General features: G+C 43.7%; 1 protein-coding gene across 3 annotated transcripts in view; it reads right to left on the bottom strand.

Moving 5' to 3' along the window:
* Positions 1-24,665, bottom strand: part of LOC125430597 (ephrin type-A receptor 6) — a 475,628-nt gene that overhangs the window by 121,396 nt on the left and 329,567 nt on the right. For 2 of the 3 annotated variants that reach the window (XM_048492607.1, XM_048492608.1), the window contains exons 7-8: positions 15,588-15,750; positions 1,585-1,693 (exon numbers count right to left, since the gene is read on the bottom strand). In XM_048492607.1, the coding sequence (XP_048348564.1) occupies positions 1,585-1,693; positions 15,588-15,750 (272 nt within the window). Of the gene's footprint in view, positions 1-1,584; positions 1,694-3,520; positions 3,828-15,587; positions 15,751-24,665 lie in introns of those variants that run through there. The other variant, XM_048492609.1, reaches the window with a different exon arrangement.

Here is a 24,665-nt window from a genome sequence, read left to right as displayed (position 1 = left end):
AGGTAGCTCACAGTACCAGTCCAAATACTGTAACTCATATATTGTATCAACAAATATTCATATAATAAAACAAACATTAAACCTGTAAACATTCAAACTTAAACTAGTTGTAGTCCAAACCAGAAGTCCCCAACTTTTTAAAACCTTTTTTTGGGGTGGGGGTGGGGTTCAAACACAAAGCAGATGCTGCAGTAGCTAACTACAACTTCAGGGGAAAAGATAGGTAATTTTTAAAGATGCATTTGAATTTAGGGATGAGAGAGAATAAAACTGGTGGCAGCTGCTGCTGAAATTAAATTACCTTAATCTGCACAACCAATCAGATCTCCAGTGTTCAATCAAAAGCTGTTCTGGGCAAGAGCCACATATGGCCCCACCAGGTCCTAAAGCACTCTAAGTACCAGGAAAGGTGTAAGCAGCCACCATGGTGCTCACAGTCAACATGTTGGGGATCCCTGTTCCAAACTGTGGCTGAGCTTTTACAAGAATAAGGACTTTAAATTCAGGAAGTTCTTTATGGCACAAACAGCTTACCGGACTTTAAAAAAAAAGTCTGGGAGAAGGAAAGTAGGGAGAATTAGCTGCTATGAGTCCTGGGTAAAAACAGGAGCCAAAGGAGATTGCTGTGTAGAAGAAATGTGTGGATGCTGGTGATAGGTGAACAGCATGTTGCCACAATCACTGTAAAATCTGCTCCCAGCAGCAATCATCTCATTTGGTCTCATTGTAGAGCTGGCCCCTGCTATGTCCCTAGGTCTGTCCAAACCGTGGAACTTTTAATTCATTTAGGGGCTTTCCCCACTGACAGAGTTGTACTGGTTTCTACCCCCACTGCCCCTACCCCCAGTGAATCCCCACTGCCACCGAGCTCAACATTGTTTTGTCTCAGTTCCCCCCCTCAGAACTGCGACATCCTTGTCGCAGTTATGAACTACACTTTTCTGCCAGAACAAGGTTGATACCGCTTCGAAGCTTCAAAGTGGAGAAGCATTGAAACAACACCTCATCCGTTCAACCAATCACTAGCTGCTTTTGTGGCATGCGCAGAATGGGAGAGTCATGGCGGGCAGAAAGCGCATGTAACTGTAAACTGTAAACTGTAAAAACTGTAAAAAAAAAAGAACGCTCCCGTTTCCCGCCGTAACACAAGCGCCAATCATGATCGAGGAGCGAAACAGGCACCAAGATGATCCCATCCACTTAGCTTGGCTCCAGGTGGCCAACTCAGTTGCTGTGGGGACAGCCTGGAATCGCCCTCCACTGAAGGGAACTGAGTCGACCTTAGCTCCCTTCTGTAGTGGGGAAAGCCCCATATGAGAAGCTGGACTGCTTACAAACATTCTGTTGCTGACAGTTTTATTCATGACTGTATACCGTCGCAGGACTTCATTTATTCAATCCTATAGCAAGCTATGGAAATCTTCTATTCATTACTTTAGAGAAGAACTTTTAATTCTTTGGAATTTACATTACAACATCTTTTTAAATTGTTGTAGACTATAAACCTCCTCGAATTAAGGAAAAGCAGGGAAGGAGCAAATAAACATAGATGGTTTCATGCAGCACAATATCATTGTTAATTACCTTCCAGTGATGAGGAAGAACAGAGTGAGAATGACAAGAAGAGTGAATCCTCCCACGGCAGCAGTGGCAATTACCAGAATTTGCCCCTGTTCTGCAGCTATATCTGAGGCTGAAACAAAAACATACAGAAATAAATTTTTGAGCAACTATTTCATATAGAAGAAATGATATTAGTTCACCAGCTCTGAACTGGGAAATTCCATGAGATTTGGGGATAGAGCCTGCAGGAGGTGGTGGTTGGGAAGGGGAAAGACTTCCGCGAACTATACTGTTAGAGTTTACCCATCAAAGCAGCCATTTTGTCGGCAGGGGTCTGCAACCTGCGGCTCTCCAGATGTTCATGGACTACAATTCCCATCAGCCCCTGGTCCAGGGGAACTGATTTCTGTAATCTGGAAATCAGTTTTAATTTCAAAAGACCTCCACACCCCACCTGGAAGTTGGCAGCTCTATAAATGCATCAGTTACAAGTAATACAATTTGCTATGACTTGATTGGCATTTTGCTTCTGGTGAGGGGGTTGTTTTGGGGAGGGGGTTGTTGTTTGGTTTGACGAGAATGTAAAAATAATTAGCTGCATTATTTTTTTAATTTTTGATAGCGTTGTAGTGCAATTTGTATTCTCATAACACAACAACAACAACAACAACAACAACAACAACAACCTTTATTTGGAGGAGGCTTTCGCTCATAACACAATCTTGTGAGATTGGTTGCTTTGAGAGCAAGGGATTCCTGGCTGAAAAGATATCTATATTTGGAATATTTGCAGAAGTTCACTAGGCTTCTGGGAGGGGGGACGTGGAGTCAATGCTTTTAGAAATTCTCAATTTTTAAAAAAATTCTCAATATGTACTAAGCAATACAGATGTACAGTTTATAGGGAGCAGGTTGACCACGATCCTTAATATGGCATCCTAAGGAATATAAGAGGTCCCTGTCTGTCCAGTGAAGCCAAAAATTTGTGATAAGTGAGTTTTCAAGTGTGCTGGACACAACTGGGGGGTAGCTAATTTACACATGATACTGTTTTAATAACTGTAATGGACAAGCAATGTTCTGTAATGGTTAGAGTACGAGACTGGGATATGGGAGACCCAGGATTGAATCCCCTTTTTGCCATGGAAACTTGCTGAATGAGCTTGGGCTACTTACACACTCTCCACCTAGCCTAATTAGAGGGGTATTGTGAAGATAATATTGAGGAATGGGAATGATGTAAGCCATTTTGGATCCCCACTGAAGAGAAAGGAGGATTATAAATGAAGCAAATAAATAAACAGAATGAAAATTATTACAAAGCCATAGCACAGCAGGGATTCGAACCTGGGTCTTAGATCCTAGTCAGATGCACCACTTCATCACATTCTCATACATTTACAAAGAATCCGGCAAGATCACATTATAGCTTCAGAAATCAAGAATACCGATCGATGTATCGTTGAAGGCTTTCACAGCCGGATTCAACTGGTTGTCGTGGGTTTTCCAGGCTGTACACGGCCACACAGCCCAGAAAACCTTCTACAATCAATACAGATTGAGTTTGAAAGAGTGGTAAATGCTAATAACTGCAGCAGTAATTCATGTCCAATTAGCGACACAAACTATTATTATGTCTGGCATTAGTTTCTTCGTGTGTGATGACAATAAGTGATAACAGAGCATGTCACGTTATTCATAAACTGTTCACAGGGAAATCAAGCAGGTGAGCGGCTGTACATTCAGTGAGGCACGGAAGCCTTTTCCTTCCTACTCAACACCCAAATATTAAATCGCTAGTTATAAGGAAGCAATGAAGTTTATGCTTAGCATCAAGCTCTGCTCCTTTCTGCCCCAGTTGATTGGAAAACCACAGCATAGCAAAATATGACACATCACAAGTAATTATGCATGAAATAATCTTTTATTTTACAGTTTTACAAATATTGTCCAAACATTCCACATATTGTGTACAAATATTGACTAGAACCTGCTTCAGAGGCACTACAGATGAGAAACTGCAGCCCTCTCTATAATATTACGGTTAATACACATCTATTTTTCCATGTAAGCATGATTTTTACTGCAAGTACTTAAGGCAGCAGACTCTTGCAAACTTTCATGCATGATTCTATACATGTTCTTTTCCCTGCTGCAGTCAATAATCTTTTGGCTTTGGTCCTCATTTTGGACAGCAAAATAAGGGGAATGTTAAACACCTTATAGGAGTGTTCTTCTGTTGGTCAGGAGACAAGTAGGATATCCTGCAAAACAACAGGGGTGGATAATTCAAAAACAGACCAGGAGCCAGATCAGAGTCAGAAGATTTATAAAACCAGGCAGTATCCTTATTCATCATTGTTCCAGATTTTATATAAAATGCATGTGCAATCTTGCACAGATTTCAATTCATAGGCATTCCTCGCCTCTACATTACAAATTTGTTTGTGTCTACTGATGAACCCTACAAAAAGGAAATATTTGTGTATTCGTATGTATACTTGTATTTAGGGACGTAGGTATAGATTTTTAATGGGGGGTTTCGGGGGTGTGGCCATGCCCCCATCGGCTCCTGGGGGGCGTGGCCACACCTCTCCAAGCCCCACCCCGGCCTTATAAAAGCAGCTCTCTGAGGCCAGGGACGGCAGACTCCCCTGCCCTGCCCCCCCACCAGCTGAGCTCCCAGCCGGCAATCCCTTCTGCCCTCTCCTCTGGGCAGAGGTGTCACTAGGGAAAATGGAGCCCAGTGCAAAATCTAAGTTTTGCATCCCCCCCCCCCATGGATGGCTGCTGTGATGCTGGAATCCACCCCCAAACAGCATCACTTTCAATGGTGTTTAAATTAGGGAGCTCAGATTCTCCTTTTAAATCCACCTTAAAGGGAGAATATGGGGTCCCTAGTTAAAACAACATTGAAAGTGATGTTGTTTTGGGGAGAATTATCCCCCACCTTAAACAGCATCACTTTCAATGTTTAAACTGGGGACCTCATATTCTCCCTTTAAATCCATGCTGAAGGGGGTGGATTTAAAAGGAGACTCTGCGGAAATTTTGGAGGCCTACTGGTGTCAGGGGTGCAATTGTTAAGCTAGCAGCACCAAACTTTCAGGGTATCTTTAGGAGACCCTCCTAATGATACCACCCAGGTTTGGTGAAGTTATGGACCCTCAAATGTGGCTACTGAATATGTTCAGCCTTGGATGCGGTTCTGTTCTATCAGTGGCACAAAATTTGGCTTGGTTATCTATTTTCACTTTAATGACATCAGTAGTAGGATTTGATTTAATTTCATGATGAATATCAGTCATATTTTATAGACTTTCTGTGCATTTCCAGCAGCAAGGATGTAAGATATTAGAACTGGTGCTGCATCCATGTTAATCAGTCCACACACAACCAGGAAGTAGAAGTCCTTTGACTTTGCATGGCGATTGCTTTTACTGTATAGCACATATAAGCAACTTGAATTAATTTGAAAGGTGCAGATCTTTTCCCTTCAGTAACAAGTTGAACATTCAACTCTCTGTGAGCTCATCCCCTATTACTGGCTCAATTTTGTCTGTTAGCTACATGCTTTGGTTATTGCAATTTGACATCTATCAGCCAGCAGACCCTCCAGCAGAGTGAAAGATAGGAAAGTGACAAAAAGACAGCTGGACAGATAAAAGGGAGCAGCTGTAAGACAGATAGATAGAAACCGCTGGGACTGGAGGGCTGATGGGCAGGAATTAACTGTGGTTTAGTTAGATCAGGGGTAGGGAACCTGCGGCTCTCCAGATGTTCAGGAACTACAATTCCCATCAGCCCCTACCAGCATGGCCAATTGGCCATGCTGGTAGGGGCTGATGGGAATTGTAGTTCCTGAACATCTGGAGAGCCGCAGGTTCCCTACCCCTGAGTTAGATGCAAAGAACATTCCAAACAGCAGCCAACAAAAATTATGTTTGTAAAAGAGTGCTAAAGATCTGATCAAACATCCTTTAGTTCTTTGGGAATATTTTAGGTGTACTGTCCAAATGAATTGATGGACAAGTTCTAATATAATGTGAAATACACATGACAAAATGATGAAAATAAGTGGCATGATGAATGGAACACACTGAACAGTGAAAGCACCATAGCAATTGACTATATTAACTGTATTCCAAATGTTTCACACAAATACCTTTCACATCCCTATAAGGTGGCAGGGCACACTGCATTTTTGGGGAGAAGAGAGGTATAAAGGAATATATGGTCTCAATACAAACTAGTAATATTAACATAATTTTGCTAAATTGGCACTTTATACATACATTGTAGGAAAAGAGAATGGCATCTCATAGACCTCAGGGGAAAATAGTACAGTCTTAAAAAAGGTTAGGCTAGATTAATCTTTTCCAACTGAGACTAGAAACTACTTAACCAGGCTGGGAACCATTAAAGCTAAGAATCTGACTCTAGTGTCAGGACCTGGGCTCTGAGAGTTTTGCAGTCTGTTCTCTCAGTCTGCTTATGTGTATCTTGTACCTGAAACTTTGTTGGGGCAGGACATGGAGATAGTTTACCCCCTCCAAAAATAATTACAGCTAGGTAGCATGTATCTTTATGGGAAGGCAGGGATTCTAAATCAGAAAGGCTGTGGCTTCCTACAGCCTTGTTGTCATGCCCCCACAGAAGCCTTTATTATTGTCATAATTTTGTATCAGTTTCCCATAGATATTATGGGTTTAGTCCTCTGTATAGTTTCCAAAGAATTTTAGTTAGCCCCTGTCCCTTTAAGAAGTTTCCCAAGAGAGAGTCTTTCTGTTATCTCCCAGCAATGCTCCTGTTTAACTCAGTTCAGTACATGTGTCCAAGGAGTTAGGAGGCAGCAGTATTTTGCCATGTCAAAGGTGTACTGAGGGCATAAAGTTGAGGTTTATAGAGAATGGTAGCCAAAGACTCAAGGAACTTAAAGAAGTGGACTTTCCTGGAAGCAGTCAAAGACAGAACAAAACTCTACAACTTCTACTCTCCAGTCAAGCAAGTACTTTATTTTAGGAGGACCCTGGGAGGAGTTAGGATCTCCATTCTTCTAAATATTAAACCTTTTATTTGAACTGTTAAACCTTGCTTGTGACTCTCCCACTCTGTTCTGGCCGGGCACAGGGCACCAGAAACAGTTTTGCTTGGGGAACAGAACACTTGTGTTCCAGTAACTCTTATTTTACACATAAAACATCAGGATAACAGTTGCTTGTAAAAGACTATGAACCTATTGTGTATGTGTGAGCACAGAGTTCTCAAAAAGCAGCATTCCCACTCTCAGCTGTAAATACAGAGAGAGGGAAGCAAAGGGGATTAAATCCAGGTTTTGGGAAAGCTGTTGTTCAGACATGCTCGCAATTCCTTTTCCTGCTTGTGGTCCACTGCAGAAGTCTTTTTCTAAGTGTGGACAGTACCTGAATTTATTAAGCTAACAAATGTTGGTTAAATAAACAAACAGAAATTTCTATTGCTCAGAATATGCTCCTGTACAGCAAAGGAAATACATATCCATGCCACCAAATTCATGTAAATGTTACATGAACAGTTCTTTTATTACAGATCATATTGTACTGTCCTCAGTTATATATATGCCCTCCCCCTTTTTGCTGATATAGAAGTCATTTTACATTTGGCAGCTATCAATTAATGCCCTCCCCCCGCCCCCCAAGGCAATGGAATATCTGATTAAGATTCTTAAAGGTAGTTTATTTACTAATATTTCCAATAAAATATTAAATGGCTCATAACTAAATTTTGCTTCCCAACAGATGCATAGGACTGGGCAATTAATCAAAGTTCTGATGGCTAAGATACAGATTATTTATAATGTAGCAAGACTGATAGAGCAGAATTTTATTCCATTTACATTCTATTAAGTTTGCTGTGTTCTCCAAGAATATTTCAGTTCCTAGCTCTTTCAAATTTTGTCTTTCCCTCTTCCAGCCCAATTAGTGTTCCACATACAACACATAAATTTCCAATAACTATTTCAGACCTTTATACCTATTAACTAACATGTCACTCACATGTGATCCATTGTGTCATAAAATGCTAAGAATATCTTTACAACCCACTTGTATAACCACATCAATTCCACCCCTTTGATTTCTAAGAAAACATTACTGCCATTGTTCTCCCTTTTCTGATGTGAATAAAGTTTGGATTTCTGGTAGTGGTTTGTGAGCCTCCACTTCCCTGTTCTAAGAACTAGTTTATCTCAAAGATTACATTAATAACAGGAAAAGTGACAATTCTCAGCCACTTTTGACATAATGTGAAAAAGACGGAAAAATGAGAAAGAAGTAAAGGAATACAATGAGCAACCATGAAAAACATTTGTCTAGTAAAATTCTATTAAAAGTCTAGTAAAATTCACATTAACTGGTGGCTTATATAATAGGTTTCAAAGGCAAGTTTGTCAGCCTTCCTTTTTGTCTTTAATGGATTTGCTGGGGTAAATTCCAACAACCAGTTGCATTAGACCTGTAGAAACAGAGTCAGTGAAGGGGAAAAAAAGTTCAGTAACAGTCTCTGGGTACTTATTACTATGCATCTTTCTCAAAGGTCAAAAGGGCTCTGGACAGGGCCCAGAGGTGTACGGGCGGGGGGAAATGGTGCCCAGACATGACAACATTTCCAGGTACCCCCTGCTCCCTCAGGGGTGGGGCTTGGGGGTGTGGCCCTGCCCCCAAGCCCCACCCCGGCCTCTGTGCGAGCCTGAAAGCTGGAAAACTCAGCTTTTAAAGGCAGGGAGGCCAGGGAGCGGGGCTCGACAGTGGGGCCCTACCCCTGAGCCCAGCCCCAGCCTATGCACTTTTAAAAGCATGTCCCTGGCTGGTAAGCCAGCTTCTGCTCTCTCTAGGCTCCCTGGGTTGCAGGAAGCCTGGGAGAGCGGACCACTGTCCCCTCTGTCCCTGGAGCCTGGCTCCTGTTCTCCCCAGGGCCTGCAGAGGGCAGAAGCCAGTCTCCAGGCCAGGGCCATGCTTTTAAAAGCATGGAGGCTAGGGGCAGGGCTTGGGGCAGGTTCATGCCCCTTGAGCCCACTCTCCATTCAGGCTGTGGGTGTAGATGTGGGGCAGGTCCCTGCCCCAGAGCCCTGCCCCCAGCTTCCATGCTTTTAAAAGCACAACCCTGGCTTGAAGGCTGGCTTTTGCTGTCCCCAGGCTCTGGGGAGGACAGAAGCCAGACTGTAGGGAGCCCGGGAGGGCAGAGGGCCACCGTTCACAGTGGTGTCCCCCTGCAGCTTGGCTCCTGCTCTCCCCAGGGCCTGGGAAGGGTAGAAGCCAGCTGAGAGGGGCGTGCAGCACCATGACAGGTGACTGGGGCACACACCAGTCACATGGGGGGCCTCTGGTGCCCCCCACATGAATGAAAGGTGTGTGCCCAGGGACATGGGTATTTCCCTGTCCTCATTGATGGTAAACCTCTGACAGGGTCTTCCCCCTGGCTTTACTGACACGAATCAGGGTTTGAAGTCTGGCAATATCATAGTGGATGCCTAGCAATTCATTCAATGACAATTGCAGAGGGCATTTGTTTCTTAAAGGTTCATGTGCTGCATCTGTTATTTGAGAGTGATTTAAATTTTTTGTAAAATTTCAGATTTCTTTTGAAAACCTGCATTTTTTCTCAGGTTTGCAGAAAGAAACATCCAGAGCTGACTGTGACAGGAAATTAAGGCTTGCTAATTCATATACACTTCACTTTTTGGGCCATATTTCAATATAAATGCCCATTTAGCTAGCATTTTGCCAGTTGTATACCTTCTAGCAAGTTGTGCACGGCTGTTATCAATCAGAGGCATTTTCAAAAAATATTTTATGCACTTCGTCTCTGAGTAGTCACATCATATTAAAAAAACCCCATCCTCTTTGATTAACTATTTTTAATTACTCCTGCGGGGTCAAACAGTTCTCTTTCTACATCATGCACTGCCATTAATAACCGTTCCAAAATTTCTGATTGCTCCTCATAATGATGTATCTAATTTCATCCTAAATAACTGAAGCAGCACAGATTGCATTTCATCCAGCAAACTGGAGAAAGCATTTCATTGAAGTCACCTTTTAAGACAAAAAGAATCTTTAGAAAATAGTAAAGCACTCTCCTCTGAAACATGTTGCGTTTTGCTTTGCATTTCTTATTACTTCCTCAAATAGGTTATCTCACTGCTGCAGCAGATCCAGGTATTACTTTTCCTTGCTGTCTGTGGTGTACCCCATGGTTTTAATTTTTTTTAATGTTATTAGATTTTTAAAAAATCTAAACTGAAAAATAAATCTTATTTGGAAACTAATCTTTCCCATTTTGGAGAATTTCTGGGAACTACAAATTCTGTTTGGGTTCAGGGGAAAAACTGAGATTCATTCCGCACAGCTGAAACAAAATATTCTGGGGGCATTAAAAAGGCATCCTGGGAAGACACTCTGCACATTCTTTGCTCTCTGGTCAGTTTTACCCTCAGTTTGCGCCCCAACATTTTGTGTGCAACTGAAGAGACTCTCCTTGTCTCCATTTGCTGAAGGTAGCCCCAGGATGTTTGCTCTGCTCTGATTCTGGGAACCTTTTCAGCCCAAAATGTACATAGTTGTATTCAGCTGGTCCTGCCTATTCCAGCAATATATAGTTTTCCTTAAAAAAAATTGAGAAATTATCTTTGTAGCTATGCAGACACACATAAGAGGATGTTAGCTGCTTGGAAGATGGGTTTCCTGTCCATTGAAAAGCACTGGGTTGACCTGCCCTCTGTGGCCCAAGGCTGGTCTGTGGGAGGAAAGTCAACCCAATGCTTTTCAGTGGACAGCAGATTCATCATCTGAGCTACTAAGATTCCCTTATGTGTGCTGCATAGCTACGAAAATATCTCCTCAAAAATTAGAAAAAAACCAGAAAAACTATATATTACTGGAATTGGCAGGACAAGCTGAGTACAACTATTTACTTTTTGGGCTGAAAGGCACCCAAGATCAGAGCAAACATCCTGGGACAACCTTCAGCAAATGGTGACCAGGAGTGTCCCTTCAGCTGCCCACAAAATGTCAGGTGTAAATTGAGTGTGAAACTGATCAGAGAACAAAACTGTCGGGTGTGAAACAGACTCTTTTCCCCACAGACACCTTTCTGCCTGGAAAGCACTCAGAAGCCACCTCTTTTTAAGATGTCCCCTGGACATCTTATTTTGGGTTTGTGGAGTGAAGAGAGACAGTCACCTTTTTCAAAGACGTCCCACAGACATCTTTTTGTGTGTGCTGTGCAGAACGGACCAGAGAACTGTTTTCCAGAAATGCAAATGATTAAACTTGAATTTATGTTCCTGGTTACCAAGTGGATTTTCTGTCAAGATTAGGTGTCATAATATTTCTTAAACCTGAGGAATGTGTTTCTGGAGTGAGTCATATAGATTTTATGATATGAAAAGCCTTCCAAGAATTCGAACGTAATATATTCAAATGTAACATTGATATATCATCCATCTTTAATTTCTTCTGTGACAATTATTTGCAAACACATTTATATAAAGCCACATTTGGTATAAAGGTACAGCAGACAATGCAAGGTTGTGACCAGGAAAGAACAAACACTGCCTTATTAACCTTATTTAGGAGAGGTGTCTTTGAACTGATTTGGGCTGGTGTTCCTTTCCACAGGATACTTCTGCTGACTAGCAAAGTCTCATGATTATTCCCATGGCAGTGTCTTTTGCCATGCACATACTGGTATTACTAGATTGAACCATAGTGGGTTGGGAGAGCCCTGTCTCTATCCATCCTGCCAATCCTTGAAGTCTCTAGCAGTGCAGTGCCAAGATAGGATGCCCATTCTCTGCACTGGCTCAGTGTTACCCACAAGGACAGAAAAATCTGCCTGGACTAGCCCTCACCCACATCAGCCTGGCAAACCAACTTGCCTCACCCTTTCCTAAAGAGATTAGGAAGAGCCAATGACTTTCAGCTGGGAAAGCCAGTTCCCACCTCTAGGTCTGCTCTATCTGTCTCCCTGAGACAAAGGGTATACTAATATGATCCCATCAAGAAGTTTCCTGTCAGCCATCCTCCAGCAATGCTAATCTTATTTCTAATCTCTGACTAACTTCTCTCCAAGGCTCATTCGGCACACGCAAAATAATGCACTTTCAAGCTGCTTTCACAACTGTTTTTGCCATTCCGCACAGCTTCAAAGAGCCCTGAAAGCAGCTTGAAAGTGCATTATTCTGCATGTGCGGAATGAGCCCAAGACAACCTTCATTAGCATCACCTTTGTCTAGAAGCTAATTGAATCCTCTTCCTCCCATTCCCAGCCTTGAACATTAAGCCTTGTACCACAGCCATCAGTTTAATTATCCAGATATTTAAGTCTAATGTTCCTCTTTGCCTTCCACAGGGAGACAAAGATCCTCCTTTGTCCAGGAAAATGAAGTTCCCTTAGTATGACTAGAAAGCCCAACCTTCCCTATAAATTAGCCCCTTGCCCAACACTCAGGGCCCAGTACTTCTGAGCTAACCTTTGTTTCAGTTGTGCTGCATGCCATCTGCTTTCTACCCTGCTTCCTTGGAGCCCAGTGTACTAGCCATCATATATGGAATGGCTAGCTACCCTGTTTCCCCGAATATAAAACATCCCCTAAAAATAAGACATAGTAGAGGTTTTGCTGAAGTGCGAAATATAAGGCATCCCCCGAAAGTAAGACATAGCAAAGTTTTTGTTTGGAAGCATGCCCGACGAACAGAACACAGAAAAATAAGACATCCCCTGAAAATAAGACATAGCACATCTTTGGGAGCAAAAATTAATATAAGACACTGTCTTATATTCGGGGAAACACGGTACATAGTTTACTTAATCACCAAATAAATTGTGTCCATGTTGTAAAGAATGTCAATTCTACATGTTTGTGGTGAAGATGGCCTGGAAACTCTCCACATCTTTTTTAGAGAGGATCTATTTGACTAGTTGATCTATAAACGAGGGGTGTGTGCATTTATTATTGTAATACCAGAGCTAGAAATATACTGTTAAAAGTCAGTTTGGAGTTTTCCAAAAGGATACCAGACAATCACAAAATTCTAGGATTAATAAAAAGTTATCTCTTGAAATTTCAGGAGTGTTTCTGGTCTTGGGGAGGCACAAGAGCATGGGCTGGGAGAGAGAGGAATATCTTGGCAAACAGCTGTTTGTTAGCACAATTAAATTTAAAGGATCATTCTGGCATCATAGAAAGTAATGCTCAGTTAAAATGAAAAAGGATGAGAGATGCTGATTAACAGCTGATCTCAGTTCGACCTGGCCTCTGGAAGCCAGAGAACAGGTCTATTCCCAATAGCCCTTTAAATGTTAAAAGGGAATGGAGCAAACTGGCTTCAGGCTTACCTGGTTGGCATTTTCTCTGTTGGCCCTGATGCTGGCACTGAGGGTGGCAGAACTTGCCCCAACAGTCAGAGAATAGCAGATAGGCCACTAGGACAGCAAGCAGGCTTGAACACTCCCGAGGTTTGGCTGCTCAGGAACCCATTCCTGGGTGATGCAGTGGACTCTGCTGCCTATAATGCCAGAATTGGAGCTTTAATTGAGAGGAAAGCCTGCAAGGTGTCCCTGGATTCATCAGCAGGGACAATACTGCCCAGGTAAGTCTGGGTCTGGTTAATACCTTTTGCTTTTAAAATTTAAAAGGGGCAAAGTGTCATGTCCCTTTAAATGTCAAAAATCCATTATGTTGTATGGGAGTACATCTGACCCTTGGTGTTCAGAAGTCAAACCTTCCTACAGAAAATAAAATAAAACAAAACATACATGGCACATATGCCACTGAAGAACTGTTTTTCTGAGCAAGCTTCCTCCCCCTCCTCAGTCCTGCCTTCTGGCTGGGGTTGCACCCCAAGACATGATTAATTTTTCGTGTTTTTCCAAGGGCATGATTTTTAGGTGATGAAACTCTGAAAACTGTGCTCAAACATATTAACAAAAACAACCCCTCCTCAAATTTTGGTATACCAAAAATCATACCCTTAAAAATGAAAGTGAAATAATTTTTTTAAAAGTGCAGACCCCTTCTGTAAACTGCATAAATATAGCAAAAACAGCTGTTTGCCAAGACTTATATGTTCTGATTAGGCATGAACATCAATAAACATTACTGGTAAATTTTGCATTTGGGGTTTTTTAACCCAGAAATTTTTGGTAAAACCAAATAAAACCAATTTCAATCAACTTTATTTGGCTGCTACTGAACATTTTTGGGTTAAAAAATATGAACTTTTTCAGTTTTTCACCCCCTGCCATTTTGCTTGGGTTATGATGGCAAGGGGGGCACGGAGAGCTCCATGCCACACTGAGCTTGTTCAGTGCAGCATGGAGTTCTCTCTACTTTCCCCGCAATCAGTGAAGGTGGTGGGGGCAAGTTCCATGCCTTGCTGAGCCTGTGCCTTTTTCAGGTTTTTCAGTGATTTGGGCTTACCAAATCACCAAGCCTAGCTCCAGTCATCATCTGTGACCCAGTCTTTGCTCTGTGCTAAGTTTTTATGCAGTTTGTTCATTAGCTGTAATCTTCTAAAAAAAGATTTTGAGTGAAAGTTCACCACTTATGTAAAGGACACTCTGACTTGACACATGATACAGATTTAAACAGATATCTCCCTTCATGTTGTATATTTATATTTAGTTTACCTTCTTGGAAGTCTGGGATATGTTGAAAAAGTTTTTCAAAAAAGTTCTCTCTTGAATTATTTGGGGCATAAATGTTCCTTGATGTACATACTTATTATCTGAGAAATTAAGTTTTAATAAGACATATCTTCAGGTATTTGAGTTATTTGACTACAGTAATCTGTTGATTTTTTAAATATATGTAACTCTTTTCTTTGTTTGTGTTGAAGGGGTATAAGCTTTGCTTAACTCCTTATAAATTAGTATAGAATCACTTTATATGGGTTTCCTGGATACAGATAATATATATGTTTTTGTAACTTGGTTAACTATTTTAGTTCTTTTTGAAGGAGAATTCAGTCCATTAACATTGATTGAAACAATATTCATTTTTTTAATAAGAGCTGTTGCTTTACTGTGCTTATTCTCCTCTGTATCCAACAGTGATCTGGGTTTATCATCCTCTGTATTTTTAAAAGGTTTATCTTTAGAATTTTCTGGTTGATTCTTTTTGGGATCAGTTATGGGATCTCCAAGAGGTTCTTTTCCTGTAAGATGTACTATTAGTTGTCTGATTGATCATTTTAATAATGCCTGATTGATCATTTCAATAATTATTTTATCCATGGGTAAAATAACTTCCAGTGCAAATTGTATTCTCTGATAATATTTTATTTCTTGTTTTTAAAACATGACTTAAAAATTTAAACTCACTTCTTGGCAAGTCTTGAAAGATTGATAGCTTAGTTTTTTTTCCACTCCTAGTGGTTCAGATCACTGTTTTCTAAGAATAGTTTTCTTGTGTACACACTTAACTACTACATCTCTTGGGATTTTGTTTCTTGCTGCAAATTTAGAATTTATTCTGTACATTTGTATAACAGGACTCTACAAAATACACATAACAATTTCCATTATATTAACCTTAGATGAAATAGTATTTGGTTCTACAGAACAAACAGCCGTATTGAACGTTTAACAAAGTCATATGTCATAATAGTCTATTCCTTATAGTTTGGTCAGACCAAATCCATCAAATGTCTATCTCTGACACACAAGGTAGACAAAAAGTAAATACTGCATGTACAGTATATTCCATCTGAAGAATTTAGAGATTTATGGTCTCCAAAATAAGCTAAGATGCTTTTCTGATACTGCTGAATTGCTAAGCCATGAGCTTCAGAAATAAAAATGGAAAGGTTAGAGTACACATGAACTCTATATTTAGTTTTAAGCAATGTTCATTTACAGTGTATTTTTAAATTCAGATTTTGTGCTCATAAAGGGATGTAGGCTTAACTGATTGAGATTTTTAATGTTTACTAGTTAGATGCTACTTCTACCATACACACATCACAGTTTTTCGTAAGACTTACTTTCATCTCCGGTTTCAAATTCAAACTTCTGGCTATAGCCACTGTATCCTGTTGCAGTCCTGACTCTGATGTGAAATATGTACTTGGTTGCTGGTTTGAGACCTGTGACAATAACACTTGGAGCTTTTGACCTTGTGGAGGAATAGCTGAGCTGTTCATGTTCCTGTAGGATAAAAGAAATAGCACAAATGAAGTCATTGTGGAAGATGTATAACAACAATCTTTATCTCTAAGGAATGTCTCTATATCTCTGAGGAATGTCAATGAAGATTCATTAAAGTGGTGAAAAATATCACTATGGTTTATGATACCATCTTAGCTTTCATAAGAAAAGTTATCTTACATGTGGGGAGAACCATGTTCTTATGAAATGGATTATTAATTATATATAGATCAGGATAATATGAAATTAGTAAAAGACTACGGCTAAAGAAAATGGCAGATAAATGGCAGCTATATATTTTGCATAATGGTCAAATTAGGACTTCAAAATAATTAATAAAGTATAATGTATAATATGGGAGTATTCAAATGCCTGCTACTCACTTCTACCCGCAGGTAGTGCCAAAATGCCGGCGCTATCCGTGGGTAGACCTGTGGGTAAAAAAATTAATAAAATTAACTCTTGATTTTTTTGTTTACTAACCAGAAACAGAGGAATCTGTTTCATTCGTTTAGAAATCTATGCAGCTGAACAAAATATTTCCAATTCATTAAATTGGGAAAAAATCCCAACAACGATTGTTTGCCATATCCAGGCTACAACGTAGGAACTGAGAATTCCTTTACACTTAAGGTTTTTTTTTAATGTTGCTGTGCACTGTCGCAGGGGAAAAAGCATATTCTTGTGTATGCTATCATATCGAAGGTCTGCAAGGTTTTAATTGCCACATATATGTGCATTAGAAAGCATGTTTACATGGAAAAATAGATGTGTGTATAACCTTCACACAAGAACTGTCCATAGCAAGAGCATGAGAAAAGTGTAAGTGAAGTGGCCATAAGAGTTACTGCACATGCTCTATTGTCTCCACCAACAACTGCTCAGAACCTCTCAGGACTATCAGTTCTTTTGAAAAAAAAGTCAGATTAATCAAATTCTCCTTTAAGCACCCTTTTATGTCCAGCAGAAAGTGCATTTCTTTTCTTATTACAGTAATTATAAAACTGAGGTATTTTGTACATATGGTAATTAATATAAAAATGGAACAATTTCTCCACTTAAACAGCCTGTAATGTAAAAACTCATGATTTTCTTTCATTTTGTTCTGATTTTTTTGTTTTTCCCTCTATTGGTTTCATTTTGACAAATCAGTCGGTGTTTTCCTAATAGGGGCATAAGAGAGCACAGTACTCCTTAGCCGGATGAAGAAAAGAAGCCCTGGGCTTTCTTAGTTGACTGGATTACATGTATGTGTGAGGCATTCCAATAGTGAAGGACATGGGCAGGATTTCCTCCCTCTCTTCCCGATACCTGCCTTGCTGTGCCAAATTTCCCCTTGCAGCCTGAACCCTCTTGCTTGTCCGATGCTCTCCAATCCTTATTCCCCCATCCAAGGAAATCTACTTTGAGATTCTCCTGCCGTCGGCTGACAAGATTTAGGTGTACCTAATTCTATGCTGTATCATGGCCAGAATGACTTTTGACTTTCCTATTGTAAATATTTTTGTACAGACCTGAAAGCAAAAACTGGGCAATGAAAAAGAAATATTCATTGTCCTTTCACAGTTTCCCACTTCATTGTTTTTTCACAGCTTTCTCAAGGTTACTTTCAGTAGGGTAACCAAATCTCTCACCCACAGTTCAGATTAGATCAGAATTGTCCATAAGCATCTGTATATCATATAAGTGATGGCCACAAGGCACCATATGAATCTGTAATGTGATAAAACAATGTTAAAAATGAGGTGTATTAAGTTACCAGAAGGCACTGTCTTCCTGCTAGCTTGGAAAAAATAAGATTCACTGAAGAGATTTCATAGAGAAAAAGAATAGCAAAGGAATTGTATTAGATGAGGAAGTTTTCGACAGTATAACTTCACTATGAAGCAGTGTCTATATAAAGTTACAACTCTGTCTTCATGTAATACAATAGGCCTGAGATAAAATGATTCATGAGAAGGAAAAGTTTTTAACACCCAGGAATAAGCAAGTAAAGCCTTTATTGGCATATATAACATTAACCAAGATGGCGTCCGTGTCGGAGCTCGGCAGCGGAGCTCCACTACTTACAGGTTTCTAAAATATCCCCTTGGAATTTAACTTGAGAGAACTTGTTCTATCCACCTATATGGTGAAAACGCAGCATTAGAAACAATATTAGAAGCCAAAAGCACCTTAAAACGTCACAGGACTATAATATGAGGCGCCTGTCTCCTACCGTGCTTTTTGTTTTCTATCTATTGGTTTCCGCGATCTGCGTACTTCGTGGCGGTTGGGCACCCATTGCGTGAGACGCTGCCTCGAGAGACCACATTAACAACAGGGGTAGTTGGTGATAAAGATTCCCCTTTAACCCCTTAAAAATCTGGCCTCCTGGAGCCTGAGGGAGGGTGCGGTAGACGCGAGAAGAGCCGGGAACAGCCGCGGAGCCGGCCGCGGAGCCGGGACTGGCCGCGGAGCTGGAGCCGAGTGGACGACCCGCGACTGGCAATGGCCGGTGTCGGGGTGTTGGGGGCGTCGGTGGCAGAGACCCCCCCTGTTCCAAGCTCAGCCCCTAGAGTCCCCCCTGGAAAGAGTGCAATCGAGCCGGCTAAAATTTCGCATTCTGGGAGCCCCGTGCAAGGCTGAAATGGCCCAGGCGGAGACGATAGCGCCTGGTGGGCGGAGCCGGCAACGCGCGGCTCTGGAGCAAGTTTGGAAGAAATCGACCCCGGTGCGAGAGACCTGACGATCGCTCCAGTTAGGCCTGATTGTGAGGGTGGGACCTCACAAGATCGCGGAATTTTATGCTTGACTAGCAGTTTCTCTGCAGTCCAACACTATTGCTGCCTTTTAGTTTTAAACATCCAGTTGACTGTAGAGCGGTGATCCCCGGGCAGGGAATCGGCACCTTTGAGGATCTGGGAGGAGTGGCCAGGTGGCAGTGGTTCTCCGACTGTTTATTAGCTACCTGCCCTACTAACTTGCTCGCTATTATTACATACTCTAACTCCTGCGCCCCTATATAATCGCTTTGGATTCAGAGACTAATAATGGGAGGGCTCCGGGCCTAGGTGGGTGTGGGCCCTAGGTTTGGATCCTCCTGTTGTGACTGTAATCCTGGTACCTACTGATGACCACCAGAGGGCACAGAAGTACAGAGAAGTGGTCCCGTACTCCAGCTCTGTACGGTGTTTTAGTGGCAGCTTTGGCTTATGTTGTTTCCCCTATGGAGCCTCCGGCTATTGTTAACAGCTGCTGTGGGATATACATGTCTCCTCGTTGGTGTGAGTATCGAGGAAGTCATTTTGGTGATATCCAATCATTGAGATCTTAATGTGCTGATTGGATAGCTCTCATTGACATCTCTGGGCTCTGGTTATGTTCTGTAGTTGGTGAAATTAAAAGTAGCTAGCTGAGGTGGGAATTAGTTAGAAATAATTATTTAATTAATTAGGAATTATTAAGTGTTGACTGTATTTGGTTGTTCAGATAATTTATTGTGATAGGCTGCTAGATAGATAGAGTTCTGTAAGAGGTGAGCCCCGAACCCACTAAAGTGGGGAGCTCTCACTGCAGGAAGTTAGATAAGTCAAGAGACAGTAGGGAAATGGGGGGAGGCCACCCATGGGTCTAGGGATCCCGGTGATGATGGGACGGGGCAAATATGATGGTAGGCGGTGGAATACATGAGAGAGAAGACGGGAGAGATGCAGAGACATGCTGCAGCCCACCTTCTGGACCTCCGTTCTATCCCGAGGAACGCACATGGTGGTAGGGTTCAGAGGCTACCTCTGCTTCGTCACTGGTAAAGTTGATAAATGCCAGGTCCATAAATAATAAGACCGCTGTTGTCTCCCGAGAATATCTCCGGAGACCAACAGATGGACCTGGCTTGCATTACCGAGACCTGGAGTGCGAAGGAGGGACTATGGCCTTAGGCTGTGGTCTCCCCACCAGGTTTCTCAGCTGCGATGCCTCCACCGGTCCACGAACACAGGGCCGGGGGGGTGAGTGGCGGCAATGTTCATCGTTGATGTCATCCCCTTCAGGAGCTGTCCCTGTCCCAGAGATCACGGGTCTTGAATGTGTTGGCCTGGAGTGGATGAGCTCCTCGGAGAGGTTGGCCAGTCCTCCTGGTGTACCCGGTCGGCCCTAGCCGCACCAGGGGACTGCCTGCTGCGGCTACTGGAGGTGGTGGCGGACTGGGCTACTGCGGTTCCCCAGACTTATTGTCCTGGGGGACTTCAACGTCCATGTCGACACTGCCCTCGGTGTGTGGCTGGGCTGCAGACCTAGTGTCATCTATGGCGCACGCTGGGCCTCCCCTTGGTGGGGCCTCGGCCCCACTCATGAGGCTGGGCATACACTTGACTTGGTCTTTGGCTGTGGGATTGATATGGTCATATCCTCTACAGATAGAGTGCCATGGTCTGGACCATTATGCCCTGAGTGGGTCCGGGTGGACGCGTCATGACATCCCCTGTCTAGGCGACGGGCGGATTTATGCCCGGCCTGCTGGAGACTTATGGATCCTGCGGGTTTCCTGAATGCTCTGTGGGACCCTGGAACCTTCTCGCACCCCTGATGGCCAGGTGGAAGACTGGAATTCCTGCCTTTCCGATGCCATCGAGGTTGTTGTTCCCCGGCACCCTCTGCTCTCGCGATCAAGGCTAGCTCCTTGGTACACTGGAGGAGCTACGCTGGGTATGAAATGGGAGCTCAGGACGGGTTATGAGCGAAAGTGGAGGGAAGTCTCGTGACGGAGCCGCGCGAACATCTTATAGGACGTTTATGAAGGCTCATGAGATGGCAACGAAGGAGGGGCGAAGAGGACATTCTTCTCCTCCTCTCTTGCATCTGGGCTCTCGCCTAGCGCACTTATTTCGTGATCATTCGGTCACTCACCCTCATTGACTGAGGGCTCTACAAATCAACAATTGGCTATCAGCTGTGAGGCATTTAAGAGCTTTTTCGCAGACAAAGTTGGGCGTCAGCTCCGCCGTGGGACCCTTCCTCCACCTTTAGAGACACAAGTGAACTGGAGGTTCTTTGTCAGCCTTCTGGCCCTTTGTTTGGCCCAGTTTTCCCTGCTCTCCCAAGTCATTATTCAGGCCCCTGGCTGCTGTTGGGACCTACTACCTGTCCCTTCTGGATCCGTGCCTCTCCTGGCTTATTAAAGCATGCCTGGCGGAGCCACGACCCCACCCGGTTGAATATCATCACAGCTCCCTTGGAGCAAGGAGTTTTTCCTCGGGTGGGTTGAAGGGGGCAGTGGTCCGCCCACTCTTTAAAAAAAAGACCATCGCTAGATCCTGGAGATCTACACCAATTACCGCCCCGTTGCCAATCTTCTGCTTCTGGGGAAGGTAATTGAGAGAGTGGTGTTGGAGCAGCTTCAGGGCTTCCTGGAGGACACATCGGCCTTCGATCCCTTCCAGTCCTTTCCGTGCTGGGCATGGGACGGAGATCATTCTTGTCGCCGTCACAGACATGCCCAGTATGCAACTTGACCGAGGCGGACCATGGCTGCTGGTGTTGTTAGATCTTACCGCATGCGTTTGATGTGGTCGATCACGATCTTTTGACCTGCACCGCCTGGTCAAGCTTTCTGGGGTGCTGCAGGCACTGTCCTTCAGTGGATTGCCTCGCTTCTCCGGGACCGGACCCAGCAAGTGTGGTGCGGGACCCCAGCCTCCGAAAAGTGCCCACTCCCCAGTGTGGTGTACCTCAGGGAGCGCTGCTGTCCCCGCTGTTATTTAACATCTATATGCGACCCCTTGCTCAGTTATGTACGGAGCTTTGGCCTGACCTGTCATCAATATGCTGGGATGACACTCCAGCTCATTCTGTTGATGGAGGGGGGAGCGGTAATCGCTCCTGTAGCTCTCTCCAGCATTGTTTGGAGGCGTGTCGCTGGTTGGCTGGGAAGCAGAGAAGGTTAAAACTGAATCCATCGAAGACGGAGATCCTCTGGCTGGGCCGGGGGGGAGGGGTTGGGGATTTCCAGCCGCCGGTGTGGGAGGGGGCTACATTGGCACCGGCCTCCTCCGTCCATAGCCTGGGGGTCCACCTGGATTCGTCTCTTTCAACACCCAGGTGGCCCATGTAAACCTGGTTATGCGTTTTTTCCATCTTCGGCAGGCCCGACGGCTGGCCCCCTTCCTCTCCCAAACGGGATCTGGCTACTGCGGATCCATGCAACGGTCACCTCCAGACTAGACTATTGCAACCTCACTCCCACGCAGGCCTTCTCCTGCGATTGATTCGGAAATTAAAACTGGTCCAGAAATGCGGCGGCCCGTCTGCTCAAGGGAGGTGCCGCCAGACTATCACATTTCACCTGTGTTGCGCCGCCTGCACTGGTTACCGGTTGAATTCCGAATCATCTCCAAGGTGCTGGTATTGACCTTTAAGGCCCTTATGCTGCCCAACTCCGCACTCTGCGGGACCGGCTCTGCCCCATATGTCCCAAATCAATCACCGCGCTCAGCAGAGGCCAACCCATCAGGTGATCCCTGGTTCCTCAATGATGCGGCAAGGTTTCTACCCGGGGCCAGAGCCTTTACAGTTCTGGCCCCTGCCTGGTGGGAACACTCTACTTCTAGCTACGCTGGCCCCAAGGGATCTTAATGATTTCAAGAGGGGCCCGTGTAAGACATAGAGTTCCACCGGGCCTTTGGTGAGGCTGGCCGTTGATGGCCCCCCCTTTTAACATCTGTGGACCCTGCTGTCCCTCTTCTCTTCTTCCCCTCCCCCCTTTTTTAGGGGATCTATTAGTAGGACGCCATTGCTTACCTGATGTTGGAACGCTGCATTTTAAACGGGGTTGATTTTAAAATGTATAGAGCCGTTATTTAATGATTACTGATTTTATTGTGCTCTAGCTATTTGTCTGTTCACCGCCCTGAGCCCTTCGGGGGAGGGCGGTTTATAAATATAATAAATAATAATAATAATAATAATATAGGATGACACAATAATACTTATAAAATACACATAAGACACACAGTGGCTAAAACACATTTCTTTAGCTAAAAAGCTCAATTGGCAAACATAAAATATCGATAGCAATTAAATAATATTGCCAGCTATATTAGTATAATATTGCTAACCATTTAAAAATTAATATCCATCTTGACGTGCATCTATTACATTTAGCAGAAATTTTGCTACATTCTCACACACAGTGGAATCAAGGTTATTCAAGATTAAAGGAATCTTAACAGTATCAGTTGGTTATATAGAAGTGAGGTGCGGGCGGGTTGGATCATTCTAACTTTAGCAAATCTTTCACAGAGAAAGAGGGTGTAATCGAGTGTCTTGATCTGGCCCGAATTGCATGGACATAGTCTCCTTTGTTTGTCTATTTGTTGATATCTGCCATAGAGAAGAATGGAGGGCATTAAATTAAATTGGGCCAACATTATAACTCTTTATATTGTCGAAGGCTTTCACGGCCGGAATCACTTGGGTGCTGTGTGGTTTCCGGGCTGTATGGCCGTGTTCTAGCAGCATTCTCTCCTGACGTTTCGCCTGCATCTGTGGCTGGCTTGCTTTCCCAACATCAGATCCTCTGAAGATGCCAGCCACAGATGCAGGCGAAACGTCAGGAGAGAATGCTGCTAGAACACGGCCATACAGCCTGGAAACCACACAGCACCCAAATTATAACTCTTCTTTGTTTTGGATTTATAAGCCAGAAAAGATAATTGGCTATATGTCATTGTTCTAGAGGAATGAGGAGGGTTAAAGGAAAACAAGTTTTCCTTGCAGCAGCTATCATGTCGCGGTATTCCTGTTCTAATAGCTTAGGCCGTTTCCGCACGAAGGCGGAAACAGCCGGGTCGGCGTTCATGACACTGACCCGACAACGCTGGGACCGTCCGCACGGACGGTCCCAGAAACAGCCAGGCAGCCGGCGCCGCGGAGCTGCTCGTCGGTTTCCGGGTATGTCCCCGGACCTTCCGGCGCGTCAGCCGGTGGCCTGGGGACACGCTTCCGTCTCCGCGCGCCTGCTCACCGTCGCAGGGCGAAGAAGGCAGTCCCCAGGACTCGGCGATGCACCGGAGGCCCAGGGACAAGGTAAGTGCCGGGTGCGGGAGGCGTCCCAAAGCCGCTGCCGTTCGCTCGGCAGCGGCTTCGGGGCGGCGTTTCCCCGAAAAGAGCGCTTCCAAGCGCTCTGGGGAAACGCTGGCTCCGCGACGTGGGGGGCGGCGTGAGGGCGGCGCGGCGGCGTTGCAGCTGCGCCCCCCGTGCGAACGGCTGCCTGGAGACGGCGTTTTTACGGTCTCCAGGCCGCCATTCATTGCCCGTGCCGAAACGGCCTTAGTTTTCAAGCAGCTATATGCCACGGATAGAGTAAGAAGATATAGTGACTCTAATGAGAGGCCAATGGTACTAATTTTTTCTTCAACTAACTTCTTCCACCTGGATGCCACAGAATCAGAAAGCATCAAATAGAGTAAACTGAAGTGATCCTGCAAACAATGGATATGCAACCAGTATCTAACGGTTCTCAGCCAAGCCATTGTGACATGGGATATTTGCCCAAGTTCTAAACATAGGGCTGCATATGGAGCACAGTTTGGTAAGCCCATGATTTTATGAAAGAAATGGGACTATGATGTATTTAGAGTTTTGTTTGCTGCTTTGATCCAGATTGGTGCTCTATAAAGGAGCACCAATTTAGCATTGAATATTTTCAGTGCAAATGGTATGTATTGGTGTCCTGAGTTGAAGAAAAAGCGCTGGATTGCTGAAGTGCTATTATTGGCTGCGGCAAGTGCCAGTTTTATATGTACTGCCCAATTGAGGTTGCTAGTGAAAGTATTGCCCAAATATTTGAACTGTTTAACTTGCTCTGTGGGTCTTTTGTTGATAGTCCACATGTGTCTGGTGAATCGTCTGGAGAATACCAATATTTTAGATTTCTC

Source organism: Sphaerodactylus townsendi, linkage group LG04 (genome assembly GCF_021028975.2).
Source record: "Sphaerodactylus townsendi isolate TG3544 linkage group LG04, MPM_Stown_v2.3, whole genome shotgun sequence".
NCBI lineage: Eukaryota > Metazoa > Chordata > Lepidosauria > Squamata > Sphaerodactylidae > Sphaerodactylus > Sphaerodactylus townsendi.
The sequence above is the reverse complement of the archived record's forward strand: the minus strand, read 5'-3'. Positions and strand labels throughout refer to the sequence as shown.